Source organism: Porites lutea, chromosome 10, assembly GCF_958299795.1.
Source record: "Porites lutea chromosome 10, jaPorLute2.1, whole genome shotgun sequence".
NCBI classification, from domain to species: Eukaryota; Metazoa; Cnidaria; class Anthozoa; order Scleractinia; family Poritidae; genus Porites; species Porites lutea.
In genome coordinates this window covers 29,987,532-30,004,401 of record NC_133210.1, presented here as the reverse complement: position 1 = coordinate 30,004,401, position 16,870 = coordinate 29,987,532, and the positions used below count along the sequence as shown (strand labels likewise).

General features: G+C 40.6%; 1 protein-coding gene across 2 annotated transcripts; it reads right to left on the bottom strand.

The window, feature by feature from the left end:
* Positions 1 to 3,997: 3,997 nt before the first annotated feature.
* Positions 3,998 to 14,750, bottom strand: LOC140951214 (neural cell adhesion molecule 2-like). Of its 2 annotated transcripts, XM_073400442.1 has the most exons (7): positions 14,618 to 14,750; positions 11,340 to 11,437; positions 9,244 to 9,342; positions 7,690 to 7,959; positions 6,544 to 6,828; positions 5,598 to 5,882; positions 3,998 to 4,464 (listed from the first exon to the last, which is right to left on the bottom strand). In XM_073400442.1, exons 3-7 carry the CDS (start codon positions 9,317 to 9,319, stop codon positions 4,349 to 4,351), a joined length of 1,032 nt encoding a protein of 343 aa, XP_073256543.1. In that variant the 5' UTR covers positions 9,320 to 9,342; positions 11,340 to 11,437; positions 14,618 to 14,750; the 3' UTR covers positions 3,998 to 4,348. The 2 variants fall into 2 exon arrangements, with proteins under 2 accessions (XP_073256543.1, XP_073256544.1); XM_073400443.1 differs by lacking the exon at positions 11,340 to 11,437 and having other exon boundaries at positions 14,618 to 14,744.
* Between the last annotated feature and the right edge of the window lie 2,120 nt (positions 14,751 to 16,870).

The window sequence follows — 16,870 nt, the reverse complement described above, 5'->3', positions numbered from 1 at the left end:
GCTAGAAAGCAAATATTTAACCCGAAAAAAGAAGATGTCAAAATTCAAAATGCTGGAAAAACATGACTAATTATCGGGTTCAAAGAGTATGTTGAGAATAAACATTTTATTGAATACTTTTCAAGGTGCTGGACTGTAGATGTTTTTTTTTCTAAATCCTTCTTGAAATTTTTTGCACGCGTTTCGTAAAGTTAAGCGGGAGTGCCTTATATTCGCGTGCCTCTAAACGTCCCGAGTAGCCCACCGAGTAGTCAGGGGCCAGTACTGGAGTATGTCGGGCCAACTTCTAAGCTAGGTTGTAACTAAGGTATTCTTCTTCAAATTATGCTTGGCTGGTGCTGTTTGCTCCTAAAATGGACGGACGAAAATCTTAATGACACTTTTCTCTTTCGTGTCCGCTTTGCAGGTTATTTTAAGCTTTCTGGCTTCCTACGTTCTGCGGCATTCGTTGGCGGTCATGTTTATTTGCTACGTATACCTCAGTCTTTGATGCCTGGGTAAAGCGATGTGAATGTGCTAGACAGGAACTGAAGTAACCATGACTTCGATGTATGCCAATGATCATGGCCTGCCAGCAACCTCTCTGAATAAAGGGGTTCAGATCCAAAGTTTTTAAGAGTTGCCAAGTTTAGCTCAGGAAAAAATCATCTTCAAGTTAAAGCGGCGCAGCACATGACAGTAGTACAACAGATTATGCTAAAGTGAATCTCATCCTGTGCTTGAAGCTCTAGCAGCTCTAGCAGCTCTTGAAGCTTTGTCATAATCCGAGAACCCCTAATCTTTCTTTCCCGGAAGCAAACTCCTTAAAATAGAATGGCGCAATGGCCCTAGCCTGTCCACAGACCTTTTAGTGTTTTTTCCCCAGTTTACGGACAATAAAATACTCTCGCGGTTTTTATTTTCATACACGCACTCGACGATCTCAGAAAATATAGGGTTGAACACGGGGCTACACTTTTTCGTTTCTATTCCGATAGATTCCATTAAAAGCCGCTGTTCGGAACATGAAGATCAACGACGACTGGTCTCAGCCTGGAGAAATGAAGACTACACGATTTGTCACGCGTAGTGACGCAAATCGTAGGTGTGGAATTTTTTAATGGGCGGTGGACCACCAGTTTAGCTCCCGTGGTTTTAAAATAAAACGGTTACGGAGAATCCATAACACTAGTCAGCCACAGAAATAAACATCTAAAGAAGTATTGGTGTATTTCTAGAACGGGGAAACCATTTGTATAAAAAAAATAAAACGTTTGTAAAGATATGCGCCGTTCAAAAGGCCGGGGATGTGCCGTCTACAAAGAAACCAAAAAACGGTTCAAAAAATCACTAATTTCCGAAAACCGCTTTTAATTTTAGCGACTACTGAAAACCAAGTGCTAAAAACATAAAACTGCAAACCGAAACAGACATCGAAACCGAAAAACCTATGTTTTCAATGCAAACACTGAAAACCCAACCCAAAAACATTTCCGCGACCTCAAGCTTCGAATCCCAAACCTCCCTCATCATACCCTGGTCGGTAAAATCTGTTTCAGGGCTAGGATACACCTTCCGGGCGGGAGGGGCTGCGTAGGATTTCCAGTCCCTTTTACACGTGTGAGGGCAAAACGCAAGAACGTGCCTTTTTGTTTCAAATTCACACTTGAACCGTAGCCCGGTGGGCATCCTTGCAGGTTAAATCGAGCTCGGCCGTGCTTGGAGGTCATGATCATGTGATGATAGTACAACAAACTTGATCTTGCTTCCTGAACAAGCGGAAACCAAACAGTATTATTCAGGATTCGCTGTGTTTTCTTTGCTTGTGTTTTCTTAAGAAACAAAAGTGACCTCCCAGTCTTGAGCATCTCGTTGACGAGAAAGGAATGCGAAATGTTTGAAACGTCAACATCACGAAATTTGCATTCCACTCCCCGCACGCGCGAAAATTGCTGAGGAGAGAGGACCTCGATCCTCCACCACGCGCGCACCGGTCCTCTCAGAATAGATTTGAGTGCTTCTCGCACCAGACTGTGGTAAACGATAAGAGCAGCTTGACCAGTCTAGTCCCTTGAAATATTCACGCTACGTTTTAGAGTGAAAATGCGGTTTTTCCCATTAATCGAAAAACTGGAAGCCCGTCAAGTTTTCTGAAGCCGTGGGAACAACAGGGGAAACTGGAATTGTTGTGCGATTTTCGGAGGCGAAACGAAGAGAGGAGGCCAAGACAGGAGCCTGGTCAAGAACAATTTTCAGGGGTGTTAAATTGTTGATCACAGGACGGTAAACTGAGTTATAACAGAAAAAACTCAAAGACTGCATCACTCGAGCGTGGTTACTGAGGAGGAAGTTGAAGGGCTAATCACCCAGTTTTTGTTGTTGTAAAAGCTGAAGCTTAATTTCGTCGAGTATTATTGCCGAGGTAAATGCAAACGTGACCATCCCTCACCCCCTTCCCAGGCATTTGACATCTCCTTGATTTCTTCGTCGGAAAGCCGTAAATAGGCCGAGCTTAAACTACGACGACGACAACGACAACGTCAAAAAAAATGGTTTTATGAGCAAAACAACAGCTCTGCACGTGCATCACACTTTTTAGTACATTTCTTTGACGTCCACTGCACCATAGTCAGCCCTTTTTAGTGTCGTAACGGGGAGGAGCGTTGTGTGACGACACTAGAACGCTTTGTAGCAGACTAATTGCACCACTACGACGTGAAACCTCCCAATGCGACGATTTGTGGAGGACGTAGACAGACGACGACAAATTGTCCTTTCTCTATTTGAACATGGACAAAGTGGATAAGAATTCAACTCCAGGAAAACTCGCCTACATTTGACGAAATGTGCGGTTTCAAATACACGCGATAAAGTTTGAAAGGAAGTAAATTCTTTTATTAGTGGTATTTTCATTTCCGTCGTCGGCGTTGTTGCTTAAGGTCCCTAATCTCGGACAGTTGAACCACCAACTTCTCCCCACTACCTATGGCAAATGTACTATGGGGACAACAAATGAGAATTTAACTTTTGATATTTAGGTCAGTTTAATGGATTAAAAGCCTCTGAAGCCCAGACTTACAACTGTAAAAAATCAATGGTTTAATCTCCATACTGTATTATCGAAGAAACTGAATATATCAAGGAGTTGTTCAGTCATCAAAGCATAAGCGTTTTGTAAACATGTGTATGACTCGTGAATAATATTTGAACAATTTGCAGTGACGTAGGTAGTAATTTCAGGTGCATTTCCGCGAGTTTTGGCTTCTGATAATTATCCGCAGCGGAAGTTGGTACGATTTCCTTATCATTAATTTGGCTGATGAGAGGAATTCCTTTTCGTAATAAACATGAAAACCGACAGGAAATGCGCAATAAGGTTTTTTTTCTTGCCCCTGACACGCTCAAAGCACCTATCGATTACTCCTCTTTTCTATTCTATTCAAACGCAACGAAAACGTCACGCCGATAATTCGCGCCAGGATGGGCTCCTGTTTGCGCGCGCAAGCAAGCAAACTCTTTCAGGAACCGCGCCTTCCGCGCCCCCGAAATTTCCTTAGCTAAGCGATATGAGTTTATCTGCTTTTTAATGTCTTAACTCGAGGTGAAGTGATACGAAGGGAGGGGGCAATGAGAGCGTTCTTATTCCTCACTGTGCTTGTTGTAAAGCATTTGGTGCATCTTTATACAGTGTTCTAGCCGTAATCCACGAAGGTTTACTTTACTGTCTCCTAACTACTCTTTGTAAATTAACACAAGAAACCTCCTAATCGCATATTAAGGAAAAAATAAGAAAGTCTCCGCCCCCTCCCCCCCGCCCCCTCATTTTGTGCGTCCGTTACTTGCGCGCTTGGGAGATGGCGCAGCGCGTTTCCCGCCCCCATCTATTTCAGTATTATTATTATACGGGGCTGTTCACTACCTATTTCTCGCGCTTGGTAGAGTATCTTGTTATCATCTTAGTAATCCTTTTGTCTTAGGACTTGGTATAGACTAGCTACAAGTCGATCTCTTGGCGGCCGACCGCGAGCGACGAAGTCGCGAGAGGTCCCGCGCCATATGAAATCCGACGAAGGACTTTTTTCAAAGTCTAGGCTTGGTACAGTGGCATTCTTTATTTAATCTAACGCATGTGCGCTTTCTTCCCCATATCCTGTGGCGGAAACTGGATCAGGGCTCAGTACACTTCATGTCCAAGATGCCGCGTTTTCCTGGCCAATTTTTTAAGCTGTCCGAACAAAACACAGACCTTAAGTCCGCTATTTCACTTCCTCATCTCATACAGAGACAGCTTTCGTTAACCACTCCGCTTGCCTTGTTGCTCGCCAAACTGACAGACCTTTGGCATCTTCATATTCTCTGCCTCGTTATATCATATCATTGTGCTGTTAGGTAGCAATATCCGAAGAATATGACAAATTATCACGCCGACCCACAAGAAAAACATTGAAAACTGGCCCGCTGATGAGGACAAAGCTTGCGAAGAACCTGTGGAGGTAATAAACAAACACAAAGTTTTAGGTTTTTCCCTGGAGCCCATTATCGGGAATACTCTAAGACCCTTTCACGTCATAAGACCGGTCTATTTTCACCGGAAAATTCAACTTCAGCAGGAGTCCATAACCCGGAGAGAGGAACTTCTTTTGAAAGTTCTGGTATCAGGGCGTTCTCACGGACTCGTCTATTTTTAAACCGATTTTGACGCGAATTTAAAACATCTTTTAGGTCCCACAAACCAGAATCACGCGTCTGTTCCAGGCGTTCAGATGGTGGGAACGAGTAAATTCGTACGCGGGAAAAACGAGGGGAGACTTTCCCCTCGTTTTTTTTCCTCGTCAATATTTCGCCCACGCTTTACGATCTGAACGCCTGGAAAAGGCTAGCATCTTTGAGGGTTTAGCTGCAAAAATACAGCCAAGACTGAGCGAGGAACCTGGGTAAGAGATGAAAGATCCGCTCGCTCCAGTCTCTCTAAAATTACTTTGAAGTTCTACGAAAAAGGATAGGTATTCTATTTTGCCGTTTGACGTGGTATGGTCTTCGCCAGCATCTCTTAACTCGACTTGACCATTGTAAAGCCGTTTGACCGGAACTTGGCACACACTAAATCCCAGAGGGTACTCAACAAAGTCTTACACTGGGAGGCTCCGCCTCGAGATCCAACCCCTTATTCTTTTACACCCTTTTTTACAGAAAAGGCACCCCTTTCGTATACCTTTCTTTGACAAATGGTACCCCTTTCACATACCTACTTTAGAACTTTGCGTCCCTTTTAACTGCTGTAAATGCACTTTCTTTTAAATATGAGTAAATCACAAAACTAGAAAATCTTCCCGACATTTTCAAAGCCACAAAGTCATTCTGAAGCCCTTTTGGGTCACTTTAAAGACCGAAATAACAGATTTTCTTAACCCTTCATATAGTTCATATTGTGAAAGCCCTACCCTTCATATACTTGAAGCCATGAAGTAGGTACCACTTTCGGGCGGAGCCTCCCTGTATAGGCCATTGTAAGGAGTAACTCCACCCCCCCTACCTGGAACTAAGTAGAAATCGCAGCACAGAGATGACAGTGCAGGAGAAGGGAAAGATAATCAGTTCACTTGTCTGTCGTCACTTACATGCCTCAGTAGTGTTGATGGAAACCATTCTCCACTCTCCTTTCCCGAAGGCGTTTTCAGAGTTCATTCGTACTTCATACAAAGTTTTAACCTCTAGGTCTTTGAAGGTCTTTTTACGAAGTGAGGTCTTAAGGTACTCTGATTTTAATGTTTTCCCTTCATGCCTAAGTTCAATATAGTATCCGATCACCGGACTTCCGCCATCTTTTTCAGCCGGATCCCACTTTACATCGATGCTGCTACAACTCGACGATGCCCGGATGTTGTTTGGAGGTTCGGAAACGCCTGGAACGAAACAACCGCTACAAATTTGAACATTTTAGATAACCTGCGGCGCGTTAAGTTGGTCGTCTCTCTTGCATAATGTCATGGTCCTAATAGCGTGACAGCTATAGTAATTTCAAAAAAAATTCACAGGGACATTATTTTCCAAGCCTTATTACATCCCCGACAATTTCAAACGTTCGTTTTTCGCGTTTCAATCCACCATTCTGTAGCCTGTGAGCAGTCTCTTATTTTCTAGGAGAAAAGATGGACTGCAAGCAATCTAACTAAACTTGTCCTCTTGTTATCTTATCGCCTTGCCATTAATTTTCTCCAAAAGACTGAATGTCCGATAATTACAATAATAATAATAATAATAATAATAATAATAATAATGATGATCATGATGATCATGATGATCATGATGATGATGATAATGATGATGATATTTCAGAAGGGACCCTACTTAACCATTGGTCATATCAGGTCTTAGTGGACTGACTTGACGACAACGACTGTGCAAAGTTGTTGTTTTCGCACCAAATCTACTACTTCTTTTTTCTTTCCTCCTTTCTTTCTCTTTTTCATTTTTTTAACCTTTCTGTTGCCTTCCTATTTTCCTAAGCTGGTACAAACCCTAATAGATTTAAAGAGGGCTTTGAGAAAATCATGGCTGAAATACCTCGCTCGTGAACTTCAATTGTGTGCGAGGCACTTCCTCTGCAGTTGGTCCCTTTACACGTGTAAAATCCAAAATCACTTTGACTTTTTGTCAAAAACCTGTATGATGCCGAACCAGGAGCATAGGTGATACCGATGTTTTTTAGTTCTTCTCCAAATATGTTGAATCGCACGCGAGGAACAGGGAACCCATCAAACACGCAAGTCAAAGTGACTTCTTCGTTGCCACCAATCGATGAGTACACCGTATTGTTTGTGGACCTCGCGCTGATAAATACAGGACGGTCTGCAATTATAACAATGCAAAAAGGAAGTTTATAAGCCATAAGGGTCGTGAAGAGGGGCATCCATGTGAAAGGGAGGGGGGCCTCTTCTTAGGGGGACCAATCTGGGTGTGGCTCAGGTTATATTTGCCCCCTAAAAAAGGCCATTCTGCGCTGTGCAGCCAAATGACCAGGAGCCGATTTGAAGAGGTGTAGTGACCTTGATTTACATTTATACGTTGTTGATCATTGAAAACGTTCTATTTTCTTTTTCCTTTCTTCTTGTCTTCTTTCTATTTTCTTTATTTAAAACAAGGAAGGCCCTTAGCGATACTAGCCTGAATTTCAGCTGTCTCTACTCACAAACTCCTGAGAGACGTGAAAAGACTCTTTCCTTTTGAGATGAGAAGCCGAAAAGAGGGCACAAAAAAATTTTGGATAAGGGCAAAAACTAACCGCGAGACGAGAAGAACTTAAAGCCAAAACAATGATAGAGCGATTTTCGTATGACCTTGAAATGAAAACGCGCGAACAAAACAGAAACAACAAACGAACGGAAATAGAGCGTTTTGATTGGTTTATCGAACGGATACAAACGCGCGTAGCTTTTGGTTGGTTTATAAGCGAACGTTGGGGTGAAAAAACTTCATGTACGGGAACTTTCTAGAAATCAATCGATACTTCTCTTTGACGTCATACTGCAACACGACTGGCCAATCGAACAATGGCTTGTCCATGTTACGGCTTTCTTTGGCGGGAAAACGAAGAGACCATGTCTTGATCTTTTCATCCATTGGCTGATAAAACAAATGACCAACACTTACCGAAACCATTTTTCAAGGTCATACGAAAATCGCTCCATCTATTTCCGCTGCAGTACTTACATTCTACATATAACATCACTTGAGCTTTGTTCGTTTCTCCGCGGCATTCATACGGCCCATCATCTGTTCTATTCACCCTCCTTATATTCAAACTATACCACAGGTTTCCGTCACTTTTCACGTGCCGTCTTTGCGATGGATCATCGGGTATTCTTTCGCCATTCATAAACCAACCTTGAAACGCTTCGTCCTTTAAAGTGCAGTTAATACTTGTTTTTTCGCCTTCTGCTATGTAATGGCTTGCATTCGGATGCGTAGAAACAGCTCCGTCTGTTGTCAAAAAAATACATCATCACAAGTTAAGAGTGTTGCTACTTGTCCCTGTAAGTGAAGACATTTTCAATCTGTTAGTCGTACTCGCCGGGCGTCCTGTCCGACTGTCACTTCTTTTCCCAAGAGTGACCAACATCAATACAAAAGGTTATGAGAATTAAAAGAATGATCACCAAGGTGGAATGCTTCTACGGATCTTTTATCAAATGTCTCAAAAAATTGATCCTAATTCTTAGAAAATTGCTAAACTACACCAATTTATCAATAATAAGTAATTTCATCATAAGTTGAGCGTTGACAAAAGATCTCGTTCTCGTTCTTCCCCAACCCCTCCCCGTTCTTTTAGTCGCGCCATTTTCGCGCGGTCTTTGACTCTCGTTCTTCGTTCTTTGCTCCTAAACCGCACGGAAACGCTTGCTACGCAGGCTCGTTTCCCAGTGCCCTTGCCAATTTCTCCAGTCAGTGAATTGCCCTGGGTACGAGGTTGAGCAACGGTAGTACAATAGTTTCTTTTTCCCTAACAACGCCCCTTTCGCCTTCCTGTCAAATTCAATCACGCAATTTAAGTCTGCGCGAGGCGTTCAGTTCTCGAAGTTCGCACGCGGTTTTCGCGTTTTGGGCACATGTTTCACGCTCCACTCGAGTGACAGGACAAAGATGGATTCACTACCGGAAATGAATAATCAGTTGTTCAAATCAATCAGTGTACTAAGTCTACCGCATTTAAAACTTTTTTTAAAGAATTCTAAAAATCAAACTTCCCTTACATTCCTATTAGTGTGACATACAACACGTACGTGCGCCGCACGATCAACACGCTCGCTTGTCAGCGTTGGCCAAAGTAACGACCTTTGTCAATATCATATTTTCTCATTCAGACATGTTTAAAGTCCTCAAATGATGAGGCCTAGTTTCTTTTTATTTACATTCTGACACAATCGGGATCAATTTTATCCTGTCTATCTCGCATATACGTTACGCTTCACAAGACACTTTAAGCTGTTTAAGGAGCAGTTTTAGGTTTCGATTGTTTGTACTCTAATCATTCAGTGCATAAATTATCGCGAAAACCAAGCTTAAAATTTCCCGATGTGTGTGGTATAATGGTATAGGGTGGATCAACTGTAAAAAATAATAACTGTGAATTGTATCTTTGTACCACGTCAGGATCCCATGGGCTTTTGATCAAACAGATCTCAAGTACCGAGTTGAAAACGCAGGAATAGGCATAGTTACAGGCCGTGATAAACAGCACAAATCATACAAACAAATTCCGCTTACCACTAGTCTTTATACAGTAGACAGATACAAGAACCAGTAAAGTCCTGATTATAAAAGATTCATGCATCCCTTGCATCGCTTCGAGTGAAGTCAAAGAGCCTAGGAAATAAAGTGAAAGTCAATTATCTGCAATCAAAAATAAAAAGTTTTCGCACTGACGGTAAAGATATGATGTTACGAAACAAATCTATTTATCTTTAACATCGCAGTGGGTGGGTAAGTATAATATCATGGCTTTTCAGGTACGTACGTGTTAAGCCCCAATGAGTGACAAGTTTTACGCCAAGTCGGGGGATGTTTTTTTTTCTACAAGTGAGGAAGGGCCCACTTTTAAGTTATAGGCCCATCTACCTGTTGGCAAACATGAAACAATAATTTTTGCCCGCCTCTGAATTCGATTTATTATCACGTTTCGAAAATTAAAAACTAGTAAATGCAAAACATATTTTGATCAACACTGCTACAGCTTGTTTCGAAGCCCTCTTTCTATTCCGGTTATAATCCCCCTCGTATATAAGACCCTTGGTTTATAAGTCCCCCTCGGATATAAGCCCTTTCGGTTATAAGCCCCCTCGGATATAAGCCCTTCCGTTAATAAGCCCCCTGAGATATAAGTCCTCCCGGTTATAAGCCGCCCCCCTAAAACCCCATACGAAGATCAAGCCCGAGGCTTATAAGCGACAGTTTACGGTAGGGTATACAACCTACAGGACTATTTAAATTCGGGTAGTTGGTATCGTGAAAATAGGAGTATTTTCGCTCCTCAATTTTCCACTGGTGGACTTTGATAAGAGTTAAGTTAATTATGTTCATGTTATGAGGGTACGAAAAATAAAAAATATTAGGTACCGCCGAGCAAAGGAAATAAAAATTTTTCGACAGCCTTGCAATAAATACCTTTAAAACGCTTTCCAGCCGCCTTAAAAGAATAAACTACTGATGTTGCAACTTATTTTTTATATATATGGTTTTTGCTTAAGATAATTGTTTGGAGGAAGAAAGGATCGAAACAATGGGAAACACGGGCTATTATTAAAGATCATTTTAAATATCGCTGTAGGACAGTGAGCAGGTTTCGAAGTGGATGAGCGTGAGAGCCAAAAGCGAATGATTCTGTGGTCAGTGGCATTTTCCTGCAGGAATTGTTTTTAAATTTTGGCGTAAAATAGAGAAAACTAAGGTCAATATCAGATCAAATGTAACAAAACTTTGATTTTCTAGGAAACGCCTAGAAGCCCTTTACCACGCCCAATTGCTGTCAATTGTCTTGAAAAATTGAGGTTTCGATATCTTCATCCCCTTATTGCGCGTTGGTTAATCACACGTATCAACGACAGAAACTGAAAGAAATAAGGTCGATTTCTGACGTCACAACATGAGTGCGATCGAACTGACTGGACTGGCGGAGTGTTGACATTCGGGGTTACATGACTTACATGGCGCGCACATCTCGCAAGCTCGACAGAGCGATAGCGAAAGTGCGTTTATCTCCTCAGTGAGCTTGAATGACTCGACTAGGGCTTGTAAACACGTTTTCTTCATCAACACCAACTCAAGCCTCCATGGTGTGCTCCTGGGATGTATTGGGCGCGCGTTAAGAAGGAAGAGCGCAAGAAAGACACCCGTGTACAATCTTATGCCGAGCGGGGCGAGTGACAATCGATCGCGCGGCGCGAGAGAAGAGCTGGGAGATAAAAAGCTAAAGAAAATAGCATTTTGCGCGGGAGTACGACTTCTTTTACGATTTACATGTAAAATTCAGACTTCCAGTGTCATCATTCGAAAAACAAATATCGCTTTAAATCTCTTAATTTAGAGACACAATTGTAAATTAAACGTTATTTTGTAAAAGTAACAGCTGAAGTAAGTAATAATTTATGATCGCAAAAAAATGTTTCACTGCGAGTGATTTCATTACTTAACTGCGATTTTCACCATTTGATCGTTCTGTCTGTAATAAAAGAGGAAATGGATCAAGGAAAGTTTCATGACGACTATAATCTGGGTAATTGACCTGAACTCCATTACTAAATACTGTTTTCAAAGCGGACTTAGATAACAGATTAATTAATCAAACAGCGTCAAAATAGTCTTACCTAAGAAAGCCTTCAAAGTCGAAGCGATCTTCAAAAATCACCATTTGAAATCAGCTTTAGCCTGCTTCAAACAGTAGCAACGCTCAGTGAACTCTTCCCTGACAAGAACGAATCATGCATCTTGTTAAATGGCTGTTGTAGATTCCATGTACTATCAGTTAAAACTACAAAAAAGCTTTGATTATTTGTCAACTGTAATCGAAAGTGCAAATTTTCGGGTGAGAGTTATTTGGTTTTGTCAGCCATAAGTAAAACATGAACTTATTCGGTGCTTGTTCGTCGACTAACGATCGCTAACAGATACGATATTGCCAACGTCAGAGATACAACACCATTTAACATAATTCAAACCTTTCCTTCGGAGAAAAATCTTTATCGTGTCTGGATCCGCGAGATAGGCTAAATCGTGACACATTACCACTTTGTAATAAAATATGGAGTGGATATCAACAGTTATCACCTGCCACAGTGAAATAACAGGTGTCCGTATTGTGCATTATTACAGGAAAATACGGGCAATAACAAATGGCGCAAACGAAAAACGGCACGGTGTTTGCTTAAACTAAAATCTCTCCTCTCCAATCTTATTTTATCTCGAATATCTACCAAACATTTTGAAATGTCATAAGCTATCAAGGGAAAATGTCATCTAGCTTTTGGATATCAATTTCTGTATTATGTTCCTGGGTGATGAAGGTAATGGATTACTTTAAAATCCCGCCCATTTTGTCAAAGACTGTATGTAATCATATTTTGCATTCCTACATGTTCTACGACTGCGGTGGCTTAATCTCGTCCCCAGATCTCCCACGGCCAAGGGAGTGCAAAACAGAGTGAGATCTGGGTACGAGATTAGCGGCGGCTATTACACCGTATGTCAATATGTGTAGTGCCGCTGGTTGTACTCAAACGCTTCTCAGTGGGAATTTCGACGGTGTTGCGGCACAAAGATCATGGGAAGGCTTCAGAAACGCAAGGGCACGAGGGAAGGGTTTTCACGTTGAGCCGGCCTTACGCCTTTCCAATTTTGAAGCTTTCCCATGATCCTGCGCGGTGATCACTAGAAGCGCCTAGGCACGAGGCAAGGTTGTAAGTGTGTCCAAGCAAAAAAGTATACAAGGGTTCAGATATTTGTTAACAAAAATTTTGAAGAACTAGGATCGTTTACGTGTGGAAAGAAAGACAGAGGAAGCAAGAAAAAAAAGCTATATGTTTGTGGACACATGTACGTTGCTTCATATTAGTCTCGCACCCTCTCCTTCTCTCCCTTCCTCCTTCCCAACTCTCTCCGCGCGCATCTCTTTTGTAAGCAACCACTTTACGCATTCTCTGATCTCTGTGTTCGCTGAACGCACTGTGCTACCTAGAATATACGAACAACTTTAGAAAAAAAATGGACCTACACATGGCGTAACTTAGAAATTATATTGCATGCAATATCCTCCGTAATGTAGACGTGCCCGGACCTCTTCTTGGAAGAGGTCCCCCATGTACCCTGTGGTTCGATTTTTGTAAGCGACCACTAAGTCTTTGCATTTTGGGTGGTCGCTTATGGGAGGTTCCACTGTAATTACAGCCTTGAAATTGTTGCCAAATAAAGTCTCCAAGTTACTGATAAGAAGGTACATAACGGAAAAATCCTGGGAGCCAGGCTCCTACGGGTAGTGATGAACGTGAAGAGATCGGAAGATCAAAACTTGACCTCGTTTCGAAGCGAGGATTTTGGCCGTTGCTAGGCTGTGAGTCTCGCAGAAACACCTGCTGGTTCGCCATACACTTAAAGAAAGCATTTCATTGCTTCGAAACTCGCCTTACAAGTTCTACCCCACGGATCGGAAAATAATATTATTGTTGAAATATTTTATGGGGCTAATTGTAATTTGAAAGCATTGCTAGTTGAATTCAAAGTAAAAATTGGTAAAACTGCAAGGAGCGTAGACCAGCATAAGCTGTGCGATGGTCTTTCGACTGCTCCTGGGAACTGAAAAGAATCTAGAGTTGACCATGATCTCTATTAAAAATTCAACTGTTTTAGTGTAGATATTAATTCTTCGATATCTCTCTTAGTGCACGAAAACAAACTGTCGAAGGTCTTTTACTGAAACCTAGACAAGTAAATGTCATATGCGCTACGTATACTAAATATTGTCTTCAAAACAAACTCTGTATGATAAACGGAGAATTGACTTAGAAATTTCATACAATTTAATTTACAGTTCCGGTGATGAAACTTTTTTCAAAAAATGCCACAGCTTGAGGCTTGATTTACCTCAACTAAAACTATACCATCATTGTATTTGTTCATCTTTCTGTCATTTTTTCTTACTGCTAATGATTCGATCGACACGGCTGTTATGACCGAATGTCAGCTGTTTTTCTTAAGGTATTTTCGAAAAATTCGTAACTTAACATTCAATAAAAGCAACATTATTTGATTCGAATGTTTGTCTCTCTGTTTTATATAGCTGGGAAAACGAAAAACTTCCAAACGCTCACCGAATTCAGCTCTATCCTCGGTGAGTGAAAGCGACGAAACCACTGCAATAAGTGTCGACCATTTTAAATAACTCTTCTGACTCTTCTCAAAGCGGAATAAATTTCTGTTCGCCAAGGTCTTACATGTAATTTTAAAGGCATACTGGATAAATTTACTTTCAACTTCAAAAGACTACCATCAAGCATTTACAAACAGAGAATTTGTTTGTTGAGAAAATGTTATTTGTTTTGAAAAATAAACGATATTATTTTTATTTTTATGCTGATAAACACAGTGAGCCTCTTATTATGGACTCTTGATCTGTGAGTCAACGGAAACAAAATAGTTTGGGGGATTTTTTCATTACGTCGTGTTACCTGAATAATTCACTATTTTTCATTCCAAGATTGTTTTATAGCTGTGTGGTACAAGCTATTACAGCACTGCGCCGAAAAAATGACCAGAGAATTTGAAACTGTGTACCCCTGTGTCCGTCATTTTCATAGAGACGTGCAGTAATTGAAAATGTAAAAATAACCTCGTCTGTTTCTGAAGATATCTTGCTTTAGACTAAAACGGACAAAATTATACCTCTTTTCCGATCTTGACGATATCAGTTTTTTTTTTCAGTGCTTTAGCATCACAAAGACTTCTTCTTCTTCTTCTTACGTAAAAAATCTTAGTTTATAGCCATGATTCCAAATGCTGGTTGTCATTTCTCAATACACAAGAATTTCAAGCCACAGTAAAAATAAACAAATTTTTCAAAATTGAAAAGACGAAATTATTGTCGATTACTTACCCGATCTAGTCAAGTTCCTCTTTTTCCATTTTATGCGACTGCTTTTTACCAGTCCACGAACTAATAAAACATATTAAAAACACATCATGAAAACAATATTCACCGATTCCGCCTTTAGCTTCGTGAGTGAAGTCATTTGCATACGTATTTGTGTGCATGTATTAATTTGAGCTGCACGTAGACGGGGGTAGATCATTTTTTTTTGTCATTACCCTTTTATTTAACAAGTCAACACTACCGTGTCGAATCGATCAGTTCAATACTGTCTGAGGCATGAGTTGCTAATACGTATACACTAGAAATCCGATATAAATAACAAATAACAACTGCTTGTCAAGAATATTTAGATAGTTCTTTGTTTTTGTTTTCATTCAAAATTAAACTTGTTTCATTTTACATTTTCAACTTTTTTGTGTATTTTATTTCTTTGCGCATTGTTTGATAATTTTTCGTCAACAAAATACAGGAAAGTGAGAAGCATCCATATACCGACGGGTTCCTGGTAGTCATGGTAACCAGACATATAAATTGAAAAAAGTCACCATCCAAAAAAAAACATAGAAGCCAGTCTTTCCGCGAGACCCAGTGAGGATGGGCCGCTAAGCGAAACAAGAAAGAAAGTTGTTGTAGCTTCTTGTGCGGTCACATGACTATAACGTGAATAAAAAAGGTATTGAGCAAAAAGTGTCACGCGCCTGCTGTCGTGTGTATGCTATGCCTTGTCTCTTCGTTGGTTTTGGCAACGATAAAAAAGGGGCCCAGACCTTAGTTTCTGCGAAGACACGGAAACTTGGAACCTTCGCTGAGTAGATGTAGCCCATCCCGCGCGGTTTGAAATAAAATTCGGATTTACTTACATATTTTGACGCACTAATGCGTAAGTTTCAAAAGGACTGAACTTTAAAGAAGCCTTAATTACTCCAATGAATTTTGTGTAACTGCTGTTTACATTTTACAAGGAAAAACAAGTGTATGGGACGCCAGATGGAACTTGAGATTTGTGAGGCATTGATTTGATCTTGTTTTGATTGATATCGAAAAATCAGATATCAAAAGTCTTTGTTGATTATTAAGACCTGATTCTGATACAGATAACCTCATTTTTGTTTCAAAAGATATTCATCAAGGAGATAAGCTAGACAAATGAAAAACCCTTGTAACCTTTTCATTCGGTTAAAGCACATACGACGTTCTTAATCACTACGCGGCCACATACGTCTCCAAAGTTAACTATGTTGTGGTAACATATTTCGTATTCAAACAAATCGTGAACACAATTTCATCTTAAATCTTGAAAAACGTAAACGTCTTTATTTGCTTGCAGAAACCATGAAAAACGCTTTTGTTTATAAGTAAAACTGGAATTTTAGAGAGTAATTGCAACTGTGCTGGGCGTTAAAGAGAATTTTGCGTATATATGCTTGATAGAGGTTAAATTCAGAAGTCGTAATTACTTATGATTTTGATTGCGACAGCTTAGATTCTTATTATAACTGTCTTGTCAGTAAATTATATCAAATAAATTCTTAATTTGTTATTCATTCAAACATACGTAGAAACTGAACGATCACTGAAAGAAAAACGTGAATAAAGAGAAAATAACTAGTTGGATTTACATAATAACTCAGCGACATACAGTCAACTCCCGCCTTGCGGACACCTCGCTATTACGGACACCCCGCTATTACGGACAGCAGCAAAATCCCCGGCGAAAGTTACAAACGTTTGACTGAAATAAACTCCCGCTATTACGGACTCTCGCTACTACGGACTTACGGACACTTTATTCGGTCCCAACGTCACAATTTTATTGTTTTCTCTCTCGTTATAGCGGACACCGAGCAGCATCTTGGAATATTTGCACACATAGAAAGTCTATTTTTTCTGCTTTGAGACTGTCTTTGTCTTTCTCTCTTAAGTCCCTCTTTGCAGTCTCGCTGCCATGAATAAGTTCGTCCAGTCTGTCCAAATATTTCCTTCCGCCGTAAATCTTATAAATAACTGGAAGTTCCAGTCCCAAGCCAGATCCTCGATTGATCCGTTTTCCACAGATTTCTGCTGTTTCCTTGTGGATAGCCCTTTTTAAAAAAGACGACACAATTCTCGATAAAGCTAATGGGATATGGCCAACAATGGGTCCAGTATCTTCTACAAAAGCAACAACATGCGGATCTTTTGCATTTTCTGGTTCCCGCTGTAAAGTGAGCGTGGTACCAATAACAGGCTCGAAAATGTACTTGTAAGCATGGTGGC

Bases quoted from the DNA above. Each gene is read 5' to 3' on its own strand.
- LOC140951214 (XM_073400442.1), bottom strand. From the start codon at position 9,319: ATGCAAGGGATGCATGAATCTTTTATAATCAGGACTTTACTGGTTCTT. The intron at 7,960-9,243 runs GTAAGCGGAATT...TTTTGACAACAG, and splicing joins CTACTGTATAAAGACTAGTG to ACGGAGCTGTTTCTACGCAT. The intron at 5,883-6,543 runs GTATTTCAGCCA...GTTTCGTTCCAG, and splicing joins AATTGAAGTTCACGAGCGAG to GCGTTTCCGAACCTCCAAAC.